The 20,708-nt window shown below is 56.6% G+C and overlaps 1 protein-coding gene across 1 annotated transcript; it reads right to left on the bottom strand.

Moving 5' to 3' along the window:
• PPA1 (inorganic pyrophosphatase 1) lies at positions 1–19,104 on the bottom strand. The gene is made up of 11 exons (XM_054174683.1): positions 19,014–19,104; positions 18,748–18,812; positions 12,536–12,589; positions 11,509–11,628; positions 9,274–9,360; positions 8,912–9,038; positions 7,504–7,631; positions 4,147–4,232; positions 3,427–3,496; positions 1,744–1,783; positions 1–256 (listed from the first exon to the last, which is right to left on the bottom strand). Exons 1-11 carry the CDS (start codon positions 19,075–19,077, stop codon positions 225–227), a joined length of 873 nt encoding a protein of 290 aa, XP_054030658.1. The 5' UTR covers positions 19,078–19,104; the 3' UTR covers positions 1–224.
• Positions 19,105–20,708: the final 1,604 nt, after the last annotated feature.

The raw sequence follows: 20,708 nt of genomic DNA, 5'->3' as shown, positions 1-20,708 counted from the left end.
CACGGCCAGGCCCAGCAGCGTGCTTCCCCTCCATCAGTTAGGTGCTCTAGGCCCCACCAGACCTCGATGCAGCAGACACATCACTGCTAGACAAGGACTTCTACATCAGGAATTGTTGCAGGCAAGGTCTTCTGGTTGACACTGAAGCTACTCCTCTGGTCTATGCTCGGCCGACTCCGGGGCGGGGAGGACGCGGCTGTCTCCCCGCCGCCCGTCCGCGGCCCTCAGTTCTTCTGGTAGTAGAACCACTTGTCGACTGTGTGAGGCAGAACAAAGCCCCACAGGGGGTTAGTCCTCTGGTAGCCACCCACTCACCAAGCAGTCCCAGGGTGCTGCATGCATCACCTCCACTGCAGGGCCTCCTCCCACTCCTGTCAACAGCCCAACAGGCTCCTGTGGGGCTCCGTCTGCGCCTTTGGCTTCCTAAAGAGTCACCGAGCGCGAGGCAGCCGCGGTGAGCGCCACAGGCCAGAGCCAGCTCAGCTCTGGCTCAGCTGACTCAGGGAGGTCAAGTCATTCTGCCTCCCAACCTCCATGCCCACACACAAGACATGAGCTGCTCTGCAGGTTTATCATTACCCACCAGAAGATTGGAAGCCACAGCCCAGCTCCTCTCTGCCACACTCTGAGGGCTCTCACCACCATCACTGCCTTGTGACAGGGTCTTGTCCCTGGCACTGTCCAGACTTTGTGTGGTTGTTGCCACCTCATGGGGAAGGACAACGGCCCAGTGAGGTGTGCAAAGGCTCACTACCAGCTCTCAGTGGACACCTGCTGAGTGACAGACCTCCTGTTGGTGGGTCAGCAGGAAATGAAGCACTGAAGAGGTGACTGACACCTGCCTGTGAGGATACTGATGGAACCTCTCTTGGAGGAACTAAACCTGCTCTCCTGCTATCACTGCCCTCCAGGCCTCTGCAGTGCAGCTCTTTCAGGGCCTGCCACAAATCTGATCTCTTCTAGTGTAAAGTATGGCACCTCAGGTGTCCTACCTACCACTATAGCATCACAGAATGGTTGGAAGGGCCTCCAAAGGTCATCTAGTCCAAGCCCCCTTCAGTAGCAAGGGGCATCCTCAACTAGACCACACCACCCAGAGCCCTGTCAAGCCTCACCTTGAGTGCCTCCAGGCCTCAACCACCTCCCTGGGCAACCAATTCCAGTGTTCCACCACCCTCATACTAAAGAACCTTGTTCCTAACATCCACTCTAAATCTGCTCCTCTCTGGTCTGAATCCATTGCCCCTTGCCCTGTCACTGCAGGCCTTTGCAAACAGCCTCTCCCCACCCTTCTTGTACCCCCCTACAGGTACTGGAAAGCTATTAGGTCTCCCCAGAGCCTCCTCTTCTCCAGGCTGCACCCCCCCAGCTCCCTCAGCCTGTCCTCACAGCAGAGCTGCTCCAACCCCCTGAGCATTTTCATGGCTTTCCTCTGGACCCTCTCCATCAGGTCCAGGTTCCTGTACTGAGGCCTCCAGGCCCTCAAGATCATCTAGTTCCAACCACCATGCCATGGAGGACACCTTTCATTTGCCTGCCTCAAGGAGGTATGGCTACCACAGCAGCTCTTCAGGAACCCAACAGCAGTACAGACACAACTGAGATCCAACAAGGTCCAATTTTCCTCCTGGTGGTAGAGCCACACCCAGCCACCAGGCAAGATGTTTCCTGTTTCCTGCTGGGAGCTCCTGTGGGGAAGCCTCCACTCAATAATGGAAAGCAAACATGGGCCCTGAGCCTTACCTTCAGGTGGGATGGGGTTGGCAGCTTTACAGGGTGGTGCCTGAAACGAGAAGGAGGAAGCAGCTGAGAGAGGCTGACCTCACTCCTGAAGCTCACTAGACACAGACTCACAGAACTGCCAGGGCTGGAAGGGACCTCAAGGCTCAGCCAGCTCCAGCCCCCTGCCATGGGCAGGGACACCTCACACCGCAGCAGGTTGCTCACAGCCACATCCAGGGTGACCTTAAAACCTCCAGGCAGGAGGCTGCCACCACCTCCCTGGGCAACCTGTGCCAGGCTCTCACCACCCTCCTGGGGAACAACTTCTTCCTCACATCCAATCTCAATCTCCCCACTTCTAGTTTTGCTCCATCCCCCCCAGTCCTATCCCTCCCTGACACCCTCAAAAGTCCCTCCCCAGCTTTCTTGTAGCCCCCTGCAGATCCTGGAAGGCCCACCTGCCAGGGACCACCTCCTCCTCTTCCTCTGCCCTGCCCATGTGGCAGCAGGGGCAGCAGGGGCAGCTGACCCCCCAAAGCTGCTTCTGCACACAAAAGCATCTGGTGTAGCCCAAGTGCCACCAAGAACTGCGTTTCTCTGCACCAGACCATTTAGTCACAGCGTGCCTGGCTTGGAGAGGCCATGGGCAGCTTGTCTGCACCTCCCTGCAGCTCACCCTGCCTTTGGGGTAGCCTTTAGTCCCTCAAGACATCAGCACAAGGACTTACTGTGCACAGGGACTGAAATAATTAACTTCTAGAATCAGAACTGTCAGGGCTGGAGGGGACCTCAAGGATCCTCAAAGTTCTAACCCCCCTGCCATGGGCAGGGACACCTCACACCACAGCAGGTTGCTCACAGCCACCTCCAGCCTGGCTGCAAACACCTCCAGGCAGGAGGCTGCCACCACCTCCCTGGGCAACCTGTGCCAGGCTCTCACACCCTCCTGGGGAACAAGGACAGGCTGCAGTGCCCCCTGCTTCTCACCACAAGCAGCTACCACTCCAGCCTCTATCCTGCTGCAGGCAGCCTGCCTTGTTTAAACTTGCAGTCTGATGGTGCAATAGAAGAACAAAGGACTCCTGAAATCTCCTCTGAGGAGCTTTCCACTTGATGTTTAACAACCAAAGGCAGAGAAGGGTCCTCAGCTGGTGACATCCTCCTGCAGGGCTGTGCTTGGGAAAACCTAGAGTGATTTGGATACCACCAGAGGATTCAGGCACTTCTGAAGCCAAGACACTGCTACTTCCCAAGCCTAGGGAGACAGAGTTAAGTCCTGTGAGTAGACAGGAGCACTACCCTGGGAACTTGGGAGGTTCTCATTGCCAAGCAGGCACTGTCCTTGGCTGCAACACTCAGGAACCAAGACCTCCTCATCTCAGTGACCTGTGCAGCTCTTGGAAGACCAAACAGTTAAAACCCTGAACAGCTGACAGCCAGGATGAAGTTCAGCTCTTCACACAAACTCTGTTTGGGATTCCATCTCCTAGATGACTTAGGGCAAGAAGCCTCTTGAGGAACACTTGTCTGGTTCCACATCCATCCTGTTTAACCAGAAACAGGTGCTGTGTTCAGTCATCCCAAACACTCTGAGCATACAGCAAGCTGTTCACACAGTGAGGGCAGGGTTTGGTACCACACAAATCATCCTGGGGGTTAGGACAGACTCAAGGCTGGGGGTTGGACAATCCACTTTGTACTTACTGCATCCACAGTAGCTTTTGCACACTCTTGACTGCAGCAGAAAGGGCTGTCAGACACAGTCAGGTTTGTGCTAGAAGAGAAGGGTTGCTCATGAGAAGCTGAAAGACAAACCTCTCCCCCAAGAGCATCAAATCATGGAGTGCTAAGGTCATGGAGCCAGTTGCCAAAGTGAGGGACTTTTGAGGGTGTTGGAGAGTGAGAGGACATGGGGGGATGGATGCAAGCTAGAGGAGGGGAGATTGAGATTGGCTGTGAGGAAGAAGTTGTTCCCCATGAGGGTGGTGAGAGCCTGGCACAGGCTGCCCAGGGAGGTGGTGGCAGCCTCCTGCCTGGAGGTGTTTGCAGCCAGGCTGGAGGTGGCTGTGAGCAACCTGCTGTGGTGTGAGGTGTCCCTGGCCATGGCAGGGGGTTGGGACTGGCTGAGCCTTGAGGTCCCTTCTAACCCTGACAGCTCTGTGATTCAGTGAAGGGGAAAGATGGGAGGAGACAGCCAGCAGCTAACAGCAGCATGGCAGCTCTGAGGAAAGAGGGCTTCAGGGTGATATGTTGTGGGAAAAGGACCATGCACAACACGCCCCCCCCAGGAGCCCACCCCTCCCCCACTATCCCAACCCCCCCAGGAGCCCACCTCTCCCCCTCCCAGGAGCCCAACCCTCCCCCAGGAGGCTCCTCCACCCCTCCCCCCCATAGGAGCCCACCCCTCCCCCCCCAGGAGCCCACCAGTTGATCTCCCCTCCGTCAGCCTTCTTCGCGACCAACGCCTTCCAGTGCTCGTGAGTGCTCCTGATGACACTGATGGCAAAGTCCTGCAGCAGGAGACAAGAGCAAAGCCCTCCTTGTGTGCAAGCACTGCAGCACCCTCCCAGCACCAGCTCCAGGGAAGCCTGGCTTTGTAAGCTGATTTTAAACAGTCTGACCTGGCAAGGGACTCAGAGACCTCTCCCACCCCTGAGCCCTGTGGGAACTGCAGCAGCCTCCCAGGGCACAACAGAGGAGTTTACAACACAAGTTGGTTTGGAATCAGAGAATTGGTTTGGGTGGAAGAGACCTTTCAGATCATCCAGTCCAACCATTCTCTCTCAACTCCAGTGCTAAACCATGTCCCTCAGCACCAGCTCTACATGGCTATTTCTTCAGCCCCCTCTCTGGGCAGCCTGTTCAGTCTTGGAGGACCTTTTCAGTAGAGTTTCTTCTCATGTCCAACCCAAACCTCCCTTGGTGCAACTCGAGGCCATTTCCTCTTGTCCTGTAACTTGTTACTAGGGAGAGGAGACCAACCCTCACCTCACTCCAACCTCCTTGCAGGCAGTGGTAGAGAGCCAGAAGGTCTCAGGCCCAGCCAGCATGGATTCAGGCAGGGCAGGTCCTGCCTGACCAACCTGAGCTCCTTCCATGCCCAGGTGACTGCCTGGGGGATGTGAGGCAGGCTGTGGATGAGGTCTGCCTGGACCTCAGCAAGGCCTTTGACACCGTCCCCCACAGCAAACTTCTGTCCAAGCTGTCAGCCCCTGGCTTGGACAGCAGCTCTGAGCTGGGTGAGGAACTGGCTGGAGGCTGAGCCCAGAGAGTGGTGGTGAATGGTGCCACAGCCAGCTGGCAGCCAGGCACCAGTGGTGTGCCCCAGGGAGCAGTGCTGGGCCCCAGCCTGATCAATCTCCTCATTGATGATCTGGAGGAGGCCATTGAGTCCATCAGCAGTAAGTTTGCAGATGACACCAAGCTGGGGGCAGGAGTTGATCTGCTGGAGGGTAGAGAGGCTCTGCAGAGGGACCTGGACAGGCTGGGCAGATGGGCAGAGGCCAAGGGCATGAGATTGAACACATCCAAGTGCCAGGGGCTGCACATTGGCCACAGCAACCCCAGGCAGAGCGACAGGCTGGGGGCAGAGTGGCTGAGAGCAGCCAGGCAGAGAGGGACCTGGGGGTGCTGGTTGATGGTAGGCTGAACATGAGCCTGCAGTGTGCCCAGGGGGCCAAGAAGGCCAATGGCATCCTGGCCTGCATCAGGAACAGTGTGGCCAGCAGGAGCAGGGAGGTCATTGTGCCCCTGTACAATGCACTGGTTAGGCCACACCTTGAGTCCTGTGTCCAGTTCTGGGCTCCTCAGGTTAGGAAAGAGGTTGAGCTGCTGGAAGGTGTCCAGAGAAGGGCAACAAAGCTGGGGAGGGGTCTGGAGCACAGCCCTGCGAGGAGAGGCTGAGGGAGCTGGGGTTGCTTAGCCTGCAGAAGAGGAGGCTCAGGGGAGACCTTCTTGCTCTCTCCAACTCCCTACAGGGAGGTTGGAGCCAGGAGGGGGTTGCGCTCTTCTCCCAGGCAGCCAGCACCAGAACAAGAGAACACAGTCTCAAGCTGTGCCAGGGGAGATTTAGGCTGGAGGTTAGGAGGAAGTTTTACAGAGAGAGAGAGTGATTGCCCATTGGGATGTGCTGCCCAGGGAGGTGGTGGAGTCCCCATCCCTGGAGGTGTTCAGGAGGAGCCTGGATAGGGTGCTTGGTGCCATGGGTTAGTTGATCAGGTGGGTTGTGTTGGTTGATGGGTTGGACACCATGATCTTGAAGGTCTCTTCCAACCTGGCTTATTCTCTATTCTATTCTCCCCTCAGCCTCCCCTTCTCCAGGATAAACCAGCCCAAGTCCCTGAGCTGCCCTCACCAGACCTGTTCCTCCCCCTTCACCAGCTTTGCTGCACTTCTCTGGCCCTGCTCCAGCACCTCCAAGTCTTTGTTGTAGGGAAGGCTCCAAACTGAGCCCAGTACTGAAGGTGTGGCCTGCCCAGTGCTGTACACAGCAGGACAATCACTGCCCTGGTCCTGCTGGGCACACTGCTGCTGACACAGACTTCACTTTTGAGATGGGAGGACACACCAAGGTCACCCATCCAGGCCAGAAGAAACCAAACACAGACACTGTGGTCTTGGGCCAGTGCACCTCCACCCCACTGCTCCTCCCACTCAGTTTGTCTCCAGCAGTGAGCTGATCTCCAGCCAGCTGGGAGCTCTCTTCCCCTCCAAGCCCATCATTCAGCTAGATCAACAGGAAGCCTCTCAGTTACTCCACCAAGCAGCTGCTGCCAAGCCTGTTGTGGCTTTTTCCCTTAAGAAAGCAGCAGTGCATGTTCAGGCCTTCACCTGCCAGCTGGAGAAGGAAGCCACACAACTCTTTGTTAGCATGAGCAGCAGCAATAAATATCCTGGTGTGCTACCACAGGGAGCCAAATAAACCACTGCAGGAACATGTGCAAGGTTCTTTGTCCCTGTGTTCCACCCTGGCCTCCATTCTGGTTTCTCCCACCCTGAGGGGCAGCCATCTGACCACGTGGGACAAGTTCCATGACTTCCATTTTAGCTCCTCACCCCTTCCTTTCCCTCCTCTGCACCCCTCCTGGAGCTGAGTCTCCTCACTAACCAGCTCAGGGCCCAGCAGGACTGGCAGAAGGAAGGTGCAGGAGGGTTTAACCCACTCAGGAGCAGTGAGTTATCTGACCCACCAACAAGAAGAGGAGGAGCAACTGCCAAGACAAAGCCTGGCTCAGGTGTGAGGGAACACTTCACACCTGAGGGCAGAAGTGTTTTAACCCCTCCACTTAACTCACTTGCACCAGGGTGCACTTGAACAAAGCCAGTGAGCAACCAGTGCTGCCAGGCACCCCTTACTCCAGAGCCAAAGCAAATAAACCTGGAGTTTCCCATCTTGGATGCTCCCCACCCTGGAGTGATCCCACATGGAGGCCAGGGAATGGTTTGGGTTGGAAGGGACCCTAAAGGCCATCCAGTTTCAACCCCCTGCCCTGGGCAGGGACACCTCCCACTGGACCAGGTTGCTCAAGGTCTCACCCAGCCTGGCCTTGAACACCTCCAGGGAGAATACCCAAGAGCAGCAGGGCTACTGCCCTCTGCTGTTCCTTCTAGTATTCCTAGGCTGGAAGCAAGCAGACTAGAAAACAGCAGAATGAAGACAGCTCTCAGCAGCCCCAGAAAAACTCCCCTCAACAGCCACTCCCTGCTGTCCCCATGCACCCTGAGCTCATCTGTGTGGGCAGGGTGTCCCTGCACACTCAGGACCAAGCAAAGCCATCCTACCTTGTCCTTAAACTCGCCACCAAAAGCAAACTGGTTCTCTGGCTTTCCATCAGGTACTTTGTACCTTCTGAACCAGTCCACTGTAGCTTCCAAGTAGCCAGGCTTCAACCTTCTGACATCACTGATATCTAGGCAGGAAGAGAAGGTTTGTGAGCCAGAACCAGTAACACAAGCTCCTCAGCTGCAGGCATTCCACAGGCTGCCCAGGGCAGTGGCTGAGGCACCATCCCTGGGTGTGTTTGGAAGCTGGGTAGGTGTGGTGCCAGGGGAGATGGCTTGGTAGGGAAAGGTTAATGGACTCCCTCACAGCATCACAAAATGCATGAGGCTGGAAGGGATCCTCAAAGGTCATCTTGTCCAAACCCCCTGCAGCAAGCAGGGATGTCTCCAGTTAGATCAGGCTGCTCAGGGCCCCATCAAGTTCAACCTTGACTGTCTCCAGGGATGGGGCCTCCACATCTCTGGGCAACCTGTTCCAGTATTTCATCACTGGCATTCTGAAGAACTTCCTCCTAGTGTCCAACCTCAATCTACCCTGCTTCAGACACCACTGCCTCCCATCCTATCACCACAGGCCCTTCTAAACAGCCCTTCCCCAGCCTTCCCACAGGTCCCCTTCAGCTACTGGAATGCAGCTATAAGGTTTCCCCAGAGCCTTCTCTTCTTCAGACAGAACAACCACAAGTCTCCCAGCCTGTCCCCATAGGAATGGTGCTCCAGCCCTCTGATCATCCTCATGGCCCTCCTCTGGGGCTGTTCTAGCAGGTCCATGTCCTTCCTGTGTTGAGAGCCCCATAGCTGGACACAGTACCTCCAGGTGAGGTCTCACCAGAGCAGAGGGGCAGAATCACCTCTCTGATGTCCTTTGCCTTCTGGGCTGCCAGTGCCCATTGGTGGCTCACATCCAGTTTCTCATCCATTAGCACCCCCAAGTCCCTTTCTGCAGGGCTGCTCTCAATCTCATCTGCCAAACTAAATGATTCTGTGATTTTTGTGAGCAACTCCCCTGCTCTTCTCAGCTGCTCCTCCAGCAGCATTTTAGACAGGGTACAGCAAAGACCCAGAGTGAATATCAGCATGGGAGAGTCAGTTTTCCAAGTATATCCCAAGTGTCCCCAGGGGCATGAGACAGCTTTGGTTAGAGACTCACTGGACAAGCCCTTTCCTTCTGCTCAAGGGGACAGGCTGCACAGGCACTTTGAGATGCCAGGCTGGGCAGAGGACTGACAATTTGGGACAAACAGCCTTCAAATGTTTTGCTGTGGGGTTGATAACACCCTGTCCTGCTGTCCTTCCAGGGGCTAATGCCCTGGCACAGAAGGAACAAGCCTATATCCTGACTGGAAGGTTTCTTGCAGGCTCTCAAGGGAGAGACACTAAAAGCCTGCTCCTCTCACCTGGTACTTACCATTATAGCTGTCTGCCTCAGGGTCTTCAACATTGATAGCAATTACTTTCCAGTCTGTCTCCCCCTCATCAATCAGTGCCAGGGTGCCCAGCACCTTCACTTTGATGACTTCCCCTCGAGAGCAGACCTGCAAGGACAATGACCTTGTGGTCTGTAGTGCTGCACCCCAGGAGCCGGCACAAGCTGCCAGAGCTCGGCAGAGCAGCAGGGGGCCACAGGATCAGCTGCTGCTTATCAGCCTTGGCTTCTGCCTCAGGAAATCATCAAGCAGCTCCAGAAGCTAGAGGAGGGAAGTGAAAAGGCAGAGGTGGGCAGTGCATGGTGCCTCAGGCTAGCTGACTGTGGATGGCAGGCTGCCTCACCTTGCTGCCGATCTCGCAGACGTCGATGGGGTCGTTGTCCCCACAGCAGCCGGTGTGCTCATCTTGGTGGCCTGGGTCCTCCCACGTCTGCAAAACACAAACCAACCCCCACACAGGAGCAAGCTCTCAAGGGCAAGCAAAGAGCAGGTTCATCGACTTGATGATCTCAGAGGCCTTGTCCAACAAAACAATTCAACTATGATCTCAGGCATGCAGTGGCCTCCAAGATGCAGATGGTGCCGGCCCGCCCGGTGCCGGCCCTCCGGCCTTTGTCTGCCTGCAAACGTGGTTTGAATGACAGAACCACAGAGCTGTCAGGGTTGGAAGGGACCTCAAGGCTCAGCCAGTCCCAACCCCCTGCCATGGGCACGGACACCTCACACCACAGCAGGTTGCTCACAGCCACCTCCAGCCTGGCTGCAAACACCTCCAGGCAGGAGGCTGCCACCACCTCCCTGGGCAGCCTGTGCCAGGCTCTCACCACCCTCCTGGGGAACAACTTCTTCCTCACAACCAATCTCAATCTCCCCACTTGTAGTTTTGTTCCATTCCCCCCAGTCCTATCACTCCCTGACACCCTCAAAAGTCCCTCCCCAGCTTTCTTGGAGCCCCCTTCAGATCCTGGAAGGCCACAATTAGGTCTCCTCAGAGCCTTCTCCTCTCCAGACTGAACAGCCCCAACTCTCTCAGTCTGTCTCCATAGCAGAGCAGCTCCAGCCCTCTGCTCATCCTCATGGCCCTGCTCTGGGCACCTTCCAGCACCTCCAGATCCTTCCTGTGCTAGGGGCTCCAGACCTGGATGCAGTACTCCAGGTGGGGTCTCCCCAGAGTAGAGAGGGAGAATCCCCTCCCTGGCCCTGCTGGCTGTGCTTCTCTTGCTGCAGCCCAGGATGTGATTTGCTTTCTGGGCAGTAAGTGAATCTGAGATGAAAGGTCTCATCTTGCCAAGGGTGAGCTGCCCCCTCCCACCACCAACACTTTTCCCAGCAGCTCTCCAGACTTACTCCTCCAGGCCCATGGCTGCACAAAGGTGAAGTTCACATCTATAAAGGACTCTTAGTGATTTGGCTGGCTGCCTGTTCCTGTCCTCAAGTCATCTCTTAACAGACACTTCCTGAACTCCAGATAGCAGCCTGACAGAGGTGAAGACAAGGCAGGGTGTATTGTTTCTCTTTAATTAAGGAACTACAGACATGCTGTGGTGCTGGAGCAGTGACAAGAGTGCAGAGTCCCTGTGCTTCTCCCCCAGAGTGGGGAGCAGGAGATGGAAGACAGGATTCTAGAAAGCTCTTGAGCTATGTCTCCAAAAAACAGTAACCTGCTTGAAACAAGCTCCTGGTCAGGAGTGCAAGGACACTGTGCCTATATGCACCCTAAGGAGCCTCTACCTTTAAGGTTGGTGAGAGAGAAAAAGAAGGAATGCTCTTCCCAGGGCATCACCAGGTCAGTCAAGAGCTCATGCTGCACACAGACAGATGTCCAGGTGTCACTGTCTGCTGCCCCCACCATACCAGCTGCTTCAGCAATGCCTGCCTGTGCAGATGCAGGTAACCTGCCTCACATGTCCTCTAGACTGCTGAGAGCCCCTCTCAAACCCAACACTAAACTCAGGACATCTCCCACCATGCAGTCTGGTTGTGTGGTTTAGACTCTGAGCAGTCAGATGGGCAGAAACAGGAAAGATAAAGCCTTCAGATCTGTTCAGTTTCTCATTGGCCAAATCCAATGCCTAAAAGAATCTTCTGTAAAGATTCAACCTAAGGGCTGTACCCCAAAACCCTGCCACCTCCCTGGAGGTGTTCAAGGCCAGGTTGGATGAGGCTTTGAGCAACCTGGGCTGGTGGGAAGTGTCCCTGCCCATGGCAAGGGGGTCAGAACCAGCTGTTCAAGGTCCCTTCCAACCCAAACCATTCAATGATCCTGTACCATCAGTTTAAAACTTCACCTCTTTAATGCTTCATCAAGAAAGAACTGAAGGCTTTGCACTGCTAGCTGCCCACTGGGATGAACCTTCATCTTGTGTGGTGACAGCTTCCATTAGCCAAAGACAAGGAGCTGCCAGCTGCTGTCCAACCAAACTGCCCAGTGGCCAAAGACAGGAGTGACACAGCAGGCACCTTACCAGCAGCAACTGCTCATTCCCCCTGCTCACAGCATTGGCAGCAAGCCTCCCTCTGCTTCAAAGTCAAACCCTTGCTTTCTCCCCAGCAGAAAGGATGAGCCCCCAGGAGATACCTGTGGGATAGCACCATAGTTCCAGATGTAACCCTTGTGGGGAAACACGTTGGCTACGAAGCGCAGCTTTCCCTTCTTCACGTCCTGCTTGATGGGGTTCAAGGGATCCTTTGTTGCAATCTGAAAGAGAAGTGACAGAAATCTCTCTGCTTTGCTAAGAAAAATCCCCAAGCAATCATTACATTATTTATTCAGGTAACAAAGCTGGCTGCTGGCTGCCAAGGCAGGAGGTTTGGACCCAGCCTTAGAGAGTCCAGCCCAAACAATTCCATGCCTCTGGGACTCTCTGTGAATAATTACGACACAAGAATGGATGCTTGCAGGAAGGGCAACCTGAAAGTGCTTTTGCTTCTAGGAGTGAGGAGAAAACCTTGGCATGACACTCATGGCAGGAAGGGACAAGGGTTAATGGATACAAGCTACGGCATAGGAGGAAGAACTTCTTTGTGAGGGTTCCAGAGCCCTGGAGCAGGCTGCCCAGGGAGGCTGTGGAGCCTCCTTCTCTGGAGACTTTCCAGACCCATCTGGATGTGTTCCTGTGTGTGCTGTGCTTGGACTCAATGATCTCTGGGGGTCCCTTCTATCCCCTGACATCCTGTGATCAGGAGCTGTCCCTGAGGCCAAGAGCAGGTATCAGACAACTCCGTTTCCCGTTCCATTGCCACCTCCTGGGATATAGTTTCAGTAGATGTAGATACAAACCTCCTCCCTGGAGGTGTTCAAGGCCAGGAAGCTGAGGCCTTGAGCAACCTGGTCTAGTGGGAGGTGTCCCTGCCCATGGCAGAAGGGTTGGTCTAGGTGACCTTCAGAGGCCCCTCCCCACTCAAGCCATCTATGGTGATTCTGTGAGCTCCGAGCTCCGCACGTCTCGGCCTGCGCACTACGGCTCAGGCACTGAGCAAATACTTACAGAGCACTTGGAAACCACTCTGCTCCAGGAGGTGGAGGTGAGGAGGAGAGACTCAGCAAAGCCAAGCATTGATTAGTCAGCTCAAGCACTAAAGGCTAAGAACAGTCCTGCTGTTACCTCCATTTTAGCGTTGGTCCATCGAGGAACTTCCACGACCATGTTGAAGACGTCCTGAGGAAAGCAAGACACCAGTCAGCAGGGAGCAATCTCCAGCCCACCCTGGGCAACACAGACAATGACACAGCAAACACAGACACTGCAGAACGTTTTCCCTCTGTTGCTGCTTTCTCGTGGTGTCTCTTCCCCCCCAGTGCCAGTTCTGATTGAGTTCATAGGAGTCCCACAACCACAGAACGTTAGGGGCTGGAAGGAAGCTCAGCAGCTCACCCAGTCCAACCCAGGAGCACATCCAGGTGGGTTTTGAGTTTCTCCAGGGAGGGAGACTCCACAACCCCCTCAGGCAGCCTGTTCCAGGGCTCTGTCACCCTCACAGGGGAAAAATCTTCCTCCTGTTCCCATGGAGCTTCCTGTGCCTCAGCTTCCACCACTGCCCCTTGTGCTGGCATTGGGCAGCACCCAGCAGAGCCTGGCTCCAGCCTCTGGGCACTCACCCTGCACAGCTTTATAAGGTCACCCCTCAGACTCCTCCAAGCTCCCTCAGCCTCTCCTTGTAGAAGTCACAGAATGTTAGGGGTTGGAAGGGACCTCTGTAGATCATCAGAGTCTAACCTCCCCCTGCCAAGGCAGGTTCACCTAGAGGAGGTCACACAGGGACACATCCAGGCAGGTTTTGAACGCCTCCAGAGATGGAGACTCCACCACCTCTCTGGGCAGCCTGCTCCAGGGCTCCAGCACCCTTCAATTACAGAAGCTCCTCCTCATGCTCAGATGGAACTTCTTACATTCCAGTTTGTGCCTGGTGCCCCTTGTCCTGCCACTGCCACCACTGAAAGCAGACTGGCTCCGTGCTCCTCACCTCACCCTTGAAGTATTTAATACCACTGGTGAGATCCCCTCAGTCTGCTCTCTCCTAGCCTCCAAGAAACACACCACAGAGATGTTCCAAACACCTCAGCATCTTTATAGCCCTGAGCTGTACCCTCTCCTGCAACTCCCTGTGCTTCTTGAACAGGGGGGCCCAGGAATGGACACAACACTCCAGATGTGGCCTCAGCAGGGCAGAGTAAAGAGGGAGGAGAACCTCCCTCAAACCACTTGCCACACTGTTCTTGATGCAGCCCTGGATGCCATTGGCCTTCCAGCCAGCTGCATGTCACCTCCAGGCTGAATCACATTAAAGACACCAGGAAAAGCCAGGCTGAGGTTACCCACACTCTATCAGCTGCCACCAAGGGACATCATCACCTCCCCAGGCTACAGAACAGAAGGTTTAAGTGAATCAAAGGCACCTTGGATGTAAATGAGGTGCAAGACATACTTATTAAAACACAAAGAACTTAATGCTCCAGCAAGAGCCACTCTGACAACACAGAAGGGACAAGGCTTACAGGAGTCAGGCACCTGGCTCTGAACAACCTGGAACATCCCACTCCAATATGCTAGTCCCACTTGAAGCAAGGAGAGATGCTTGAGCTTCTCTAAGCTGACACTGCTACAGAAGCAGCCCTCAGCAGCAGCATGGTGTGAGAACAGAAGTCTGGGAGAGAAACAAAGCCACATCCTGGACTCTGGTTTAGAGGTGATGCTTAAGAACAGCTCCTGTTGACTCTAGCTGGGCTGAGAGGCCTCTTGAGAGCTCAGTGTCAGTCTCCTCTTCAATCTATTCCAAGCTTGAACCTTAACACTTGCTGTTTGAAGAGGTGATGGCTTTGAGTCAAGACAAACCTCTCTCCCCAGCCCTGACAAGTTCCTAATCCCCACCTTAAGCAGCCTTACACTGCAAAAATCCCTTGCACCTGTGCTGCACCATAAGTGGATCACTCTTGTGCAGGCAGTGCTGTTACATCACTGACTTTGCCCACACCCTCCCTAGCAGGAGTTTATTGCCACAGTGGCTCAACATTCATGCACACAGTCACAGACCTGTCAGGGTTGGAAGGGCCCTTAAACATCAGCCAGCTCCAACCCCCTGCCATGGGCAGGGACACCTCACACCACAGCAGGTTGCTCACAGCCACCTCCAGCCTGGCTGCAAACTCTTCCAGGCAGGAGGCTGCTACCACCTCCCTGGGCAGCCTGTGCCAGGCTCTCACCACCCTCCTGGGGAACAACTTCTTCCTCACATCCAATCTCAATCTCCCCACTTCTAGTTTTGCTTCATCCCCCCAGTCCTATCACTACCCAACATCCAAATAGCCCCTCCCCAGCTTTCCTGTAGCCCCCTTCAGATACTGGAAGGACTCCTCAGAGCCTTCTCTCCTCCAGTCTGAACAGCCCCAACTCTCTCAGTCTGTCTCCATAGCAGAGCAGCTCCAGCCCTCTGCTCATCCTCATGGCCCTGCTCTGGACACCTTTCTGCTGAGGGACCTCGACCGACTGCACAGATGGGCAGAGGCCAACAGGATGGCATTCAACAAGTCCAAGTGCCAGGGGCTGCTCTTTGGCCACAGCAACCCCAGGCAGAGCTACAGGCTGGGGTCAGAGTGGCTGAGAGCAGCCAGGCAGAGAGGGACCTGGGGGTGCTGATTGACAGCCACCTAAACATGAGCCAGCAGTGTGCCCAGGGGGCCAAGAAGGCCAAGGGCATCCTGGCCTGCATCAGGAACAGTGTGGCCAGCAGGAGCAGGGAGGTCATCCTGCCCCTGGACTCTGCACTGCTTAGGCCACACCTTGAGTCCTGTGTCCAGTTCTGGGCTCCTCAGGTTAGGAAAGAGGTTGAGCTGCTGGAAGGTGTCCAGAGAAGGGCAACAAAGCTGGGGAGGGGTCTGGAGCACAGCCCTGTGAGGAGAGGCTGAGGGAGCTGGGGTTGCTTAGCCTGCAGAAGTGGAGGCTCAGGGGAGACCTTCTTGCTCTCTCCAACTCCCTGAAGGGAGGTTGTAGCCAGGAGGGGGTTGGTCTCTTCTCCCAGGCAAGCAGCAGCAGAACAAGAGGACACAGTCTCAAGCTGTGCCAGGGGAGGTTTAGGCTGGAGGTGAGGAGAAAGTTCTTCCCAGCAAGAGAGATTGGCCCTTGGGATGTGCTGCCCAGGGAGGTGGTGGAGTCCCCATCCCTGGAGGTGTTCAAGAGGGGATTGGATGTGGCACTTGGTGCCATGGTTTAGTGATGAGGTCTGTGGAGACAGGTTGGACTTGATGATCCTTGGGGTCTCTTCCAACCTTAGTTATACTGTGATACCTTCCAGCACCTCCAGATCTTTCCTGGCACAGAGGCTCCAGAGCTGGATGCAGTACTCCAGGTGGGGTCTCAGCAGAGTGGAGCAGAGGGGCAGAATCCCCTCCCTGGCCCTGCTGGCCACACTTCTCTTGCTGCAGCCCAGGCTCTGCTTGGCTCTCTGGGCTGCAAGTGCTCACTGCTGGCTCCTGCTAAGTTTCTCCTCTCCCAGCACCCCCAAGGCCTTTTCTCCAGGTCTGCTCTCCAGCCAGTCCCTGCCCAGCCTGTATCAGTGCCTGGGATTGCCCTGACCCGGGTGCAGGACCTTGCACTTGGTCTTGTTGAACCTCATGAGGTTGGCTTGGGCCCAGCTCTGCAGCCTGTCCAGGTCCCTCTGGAAGGATCCCTTCCCTCCAGCCTGTCTGCTGCACCACACAGCTTGGTGCTGTCAGTGAACTCACTGGGGTGCCCCTGGTGCCACTGTCCATGTCAGTGGCAAAGATGTTAAACAAGACTGGTCCCAGGACTGTAGTCCAGATGTAAAAATGCTGCTTTGATTTCTAAGTAAGTGCAGGAAAGGCCTGAGGCAGTCAGTGCTGGCTTTGCAGGCAAGGAAAGGTGACCTGGGGGTGCATCTTTGCCAGCCTTGCAGTTTCCCCACAGACACCCAGCGAGTAGCCCCAGGTCACTCCTTTGCCATAGCAAGGGGCACAGGAACAGGCAAGGTCAGCACACCCCAGCACCAGACTGGAAAAAGCCAAGCACCAAACCACCCTGCAATCCTCTCAGCATCTTAAGGATAAAGATCAAGGAGCCTAGACAGGGTAAGACAACCTTCTGCTCCAGGCTGGGCTCCCTACCACAGCTGGTAACGAAGCAGCTAAGTAAGGAGTGAAATCTCTGCAGAGAGGAGCTCCAGCCACAGACAGAGGGCTAATGTGATCAGCCTTGTTGTGTAACTTCAGGGGCTGTGACCTGCAGTGGTTACTTGCTCCTCTTAATGCCCTGGCAAACAGCATTAGCCCCAGGGGGACTCTGGCAAGCAGCACTAAGTGCCTGGAGGCACACCAGTAGCCCAGCTTCCCCTGTTAATCATTCCCAGCCCGTGGAAACCCTCCTCACCCACACACCCCCTCCTGCTCTGTGTTTGCAGAGCACAGTTTCAGCTGGGTTTCCCTTGTCCCAGGTACCTTGCAGACACCTGCATCTGAGCTCTGCTTTCCCACTGGGATGCAGAAACTGCTTCACTGCTCCCCTTGCTCCTCACAATCAGCTGTCCCCCCTTGAGCAGGCAAGAGCCACCTCACCCTTGCCAGAGCACACCCTCAACACTTCAGAGCTCCAGCAGCTACCCCTTAGATCTTCAGCTCTCCATTTTGCATACTCTTCTCCCCCCCCCCATTTTTCCTTTCCCATGGCCACTCTCCACCTCCCAAGGCACAGGAGAAGGCACATCCAGACAGTTCACTCACCACAGTTCCCAGGCTGCAGAGCTTTTTAATATGTGCTAAATAACACCCCCCCCAGTTAGAGACAAGCCACAAAGGGAAGGAGTCAGAGAGCCCAAGCCTCCACTGCAAAAGCACTCAGTGACAGCTGAAATACAGCTGCCTTGGTCTCCTGGGGTGTCTCAGGCAGTGACTCAGAGCAGCTGAACTGGAGTAGCTGCTGGAAGGATGTGAAAGCCCTGCAGCACTGCATGTGGCAGGTTCCCTCATCTGCACCACAGAGGGAGGCAAGAGGCTCCCAGCAGCTGCTGCAGCCAGAATTTAATATCCTCCCCTTCTGTAGAAGGTGGTGGCAGCCTCCTACCTGGAGGTGTTTGCAGCCAGGCTGGATGTGGCTGTGAGCAACCTGCTGTGGTGTGAGGTGTCCCTGCCCATGGCAGGGGGTTGGAGCTGGCTGAGCCTTGAGGTCCCTTCCAGCCCTGACAATTCTATGATTCTATGTTCAGTAGCTGCTGATGCTGCAGGCAGAAAGTAGCCTTACTGCAGTCAAAACTCCAGCCTGAACACCACAATACTGCAAAGAGGTGTGCATGTAAATATTGAGCTAAATGCTGCTGATTCTTTTAACCCAACCCCCTTTGCTGTGACCTCAGGGGCAAGTTCCAGACAACCACTTGTATCTCAGACATGAAGAGCAAAAGGAGATGATCCACCCTTTCCCCCACATCACTCTCCCTGAGGCTGTGACTAAGGGGAAAGGGAATTCATTCTTTGCAAGACCTGGCAATGCTTTAGGTGCTCCTACTAAGAGGCAACAGAAGGACCTGGGAGCCTCCTCTGGGTATCCCCAGGCCAGCTATAGGGACCTGGAAGCCTCCTCTGGGTATCCCCAGGCCAGCTCTAGGGACCTGGGAGCCTCCTCTGGGTATCCCCAGGCCAGCTCTAAGGACCTGGGAGCCTCCTCTGGGTATCCCCAGGCCAGCTCTAAGGACCTGGGAGCCTCCTTTGGGTATCCCCAGGCCAGCTCTAAGGACCTGGGAGCCTCCTCTGGGTATCCCCAGGCCAGCTCTAAGGACCTGGAAGCCTCCTCTGGGTATCCCCAGGCCAGCTATAGGGACCTGGGAGCCTCCTCTGGGTATCCCCAGGCCAGCTATAGGGACCTGGGAGCCTCCTCTGGGTATCCCCAGGCCAGCTCTAAGGACCTGGGAGCCTCCTCTGGGTATCCCCAGGCCAGCTATAGGGACCTGGGAGCCTCCTCTGGGTATCCCCAGGCCAGCTCTAAGGACCTGGGAGCCTCCTTTGGGTATCCCCAGGCCAGCTCTAAGGACCTGGGAGCCTCCTCTGGGTATCCCCAGGCCAGCTATAGGGACCTGGGAGCCTCCTCTGGGTATCCCCAGGCCAGCTATAGGGACCTGGGAGCCTCCTCTGGGTATCCCCAGGCCAGCTCTAAGGACCTGGGAGCCTCCTTTGGGTATCCCCAGGCCAGCTCTAAGGACCTGGGAGCCTCCTCTGGGTATCCCCAGGCCTACAGAGCTACCGAGATGCCGCTCAGGCTCCAGGCCCAGCCCCCAGCGAGGCCACCTCAGCCACCTGCCTCGGTGTCCCTCTTACCTTGCCGGCATCCGCGTAGATGGGGATATCGTGGAAGGGGGAGATGTACCGGCCGGCGGCATCCTCTGCGAGGCGAGAGGCAGCGAGTCAGACCCCGCCTCACCGGGACACCCTCCGGGCCCCTACCGACCTGAGGCGGGATGCTCCCCCCAGGTGAGGCGGGCACCTCAAACCTCTCCCCCCCCCCCCCCCAAAGCTTCTCCCACCCCATTCCCCCCTTCCCCCGAGAGGCCGAAGAGAGGCGAGGGCGAGGGGCAAGGCCTCACTGAAGAAGAGGCGGTACTCCAGGCTGTGAGGCGCGGCGCGCTCCTCCACGCTGTACCCGGCCATGGCGCCCGGCCTGCCCTCAGCCCGCCGGCTGCCGCACCGCGCATGCGCCGCCGCACACGCCCCCCTCCGCGCCGCCGGGGGGCGCGCTGCGCAGGCGCCGAGCGGGTGGCCGGCCGGCCCCCTCAGCTTCGCGCCGCCCCGCGCCACGCGGACGCGCGCCCCCCGCCCGCCACGGTCGTGGCGGGCGGGGGCGCGCGTCCGCGTGGCGCGGGGCGGCCGGCGCCGCCAAGATGGCGGCGGCCCGGCGCGGGGGGCGCGCGAGCGCTCAGCCAGCCGCTGTCAGCGCTCAGCTGCGGGCGGCGTGGAAAGCCCTCCGCGGGTGGGGACGCCGCCGCTGCCCCGGGCAGCCTGGTGCGGCGTGTCAGCGCTCCGTCGATAAAGTGGCGTTTGGTTGGCTTGCGTTGGGTTGGGTTTTTCAACCTGGTTTCCAATCTGAACCTCCCCCCTCGCTCCCGTCTCCTGTCAGGGGGTGGTGGAGGGCGAGGAGGTCTCCCCTCAGCCTTCTGCAGGCTGAACAGCCCCAGGTCCCTCTGATGCTCCTCACCGGCCCTGCTCCCCAGACCCTTCACCTGTTCCATTGCCCGTCGCTGGACCTGCTCCATTGCCCTTCCCTGGACCTCCTCTATTGCCTTTCTCTGGACCTGCTCCATTGCCCTTCCCTGGACCTGCTCCATTGCCCTTCCCTGGACCTCCTCCATTGCCTTTCTCTGGACCTGCTCCATTGCCCTTCTCTGGACCTCCTCTATTGCCTTTCTCTGGACCTGCTCCATTGCCCTTCTCTGAACCTGCTCCATTGTCCTTCCCTGGACCTCCTCCATTGTCCTTCCCTGGACCTCCTCCATTGCCCTTCCCTGGACCTGCTCCATTGCCCTTCCCTGCTCCATTGCCCTTCTCTGCTCCATTGCCCTTCCCTGGACCTGCTCCATTGCCCTTCTCTGGACCTGCTCCATTGCCCTTCTCTGGACCTCCTCTATTGCCTTTCTCTGGACCTGCTCCATTGCCCTTCTCTGAACCTGCTCCATTGTCCTTCCCTGGACCTCCTCCATTGTCCTTCCCTGGACCTCCTCCATTGCCCTTCCCTGGACCTGCTCCATTGCCCTTCCCTGCTCCATTGCCCTTCTCTGCTCCATTGCCCTTCCCTGGACCTGCTCCATTGCCCTTCTCTGGACCTGCTCCATTGCCCTTCCCTGGACCTGCTCCATTGCCCTTCCCTGCTCCATTGCCCTTCTCTGGACCTGCTCCATTGCCCTTCTCTGGACCTGCTCCAGCACCTCAATGTCCTTCCCATGGTGAGGGGAGCCCCAAAACTGAACCCAGGATTCAAGGTGTAGCCTCACCAGTGGCGAGTACAGGGGGACAATTCCTGCTGTCTTGCTGATCCTTGGCCACCTGGGCACAGCTTCAGCCAGCTGTTGTCAAACACCCCCCCAGGTCCTTTTCCACCCAGCAGCTTTCCAGTCAGTTTCCCCCAAGCCTGGGGCGTTCATGAGGGTTGTTGTGACCCAAGTGCCGGACCCACCACTTGGCCCTGTTGAACTTCATCCCAGTGGCCTTGGCCAGGTCCCTCTGCAGAGCCTTCCTACCCTGAAGCAGATCAACACTTTCACCCAACTTGGTGACATCTGCAACCT

The sequence above is a fragment of the Dryobates pubescens genome, chromosome 30 (genome assembly GCF_014839835.1).
Source record: "Dryobates pubescens isolate bDryPub1 chromosome 30, bDryPub1.pri, whole genome shotgun sequence".
Classification (NCBI taxonomy): domain Eukaryota; kingdom Metazoa; phylum Chordata; class Aves; order Piciformes; family Picidae; genus Dryobates; species Dryobates pubescens.
The sequence above is the reverse complement of the archived record's forward strand: the minus strand, read 5'-3'. Positions and strand labels throughout refer to the sequence as shown.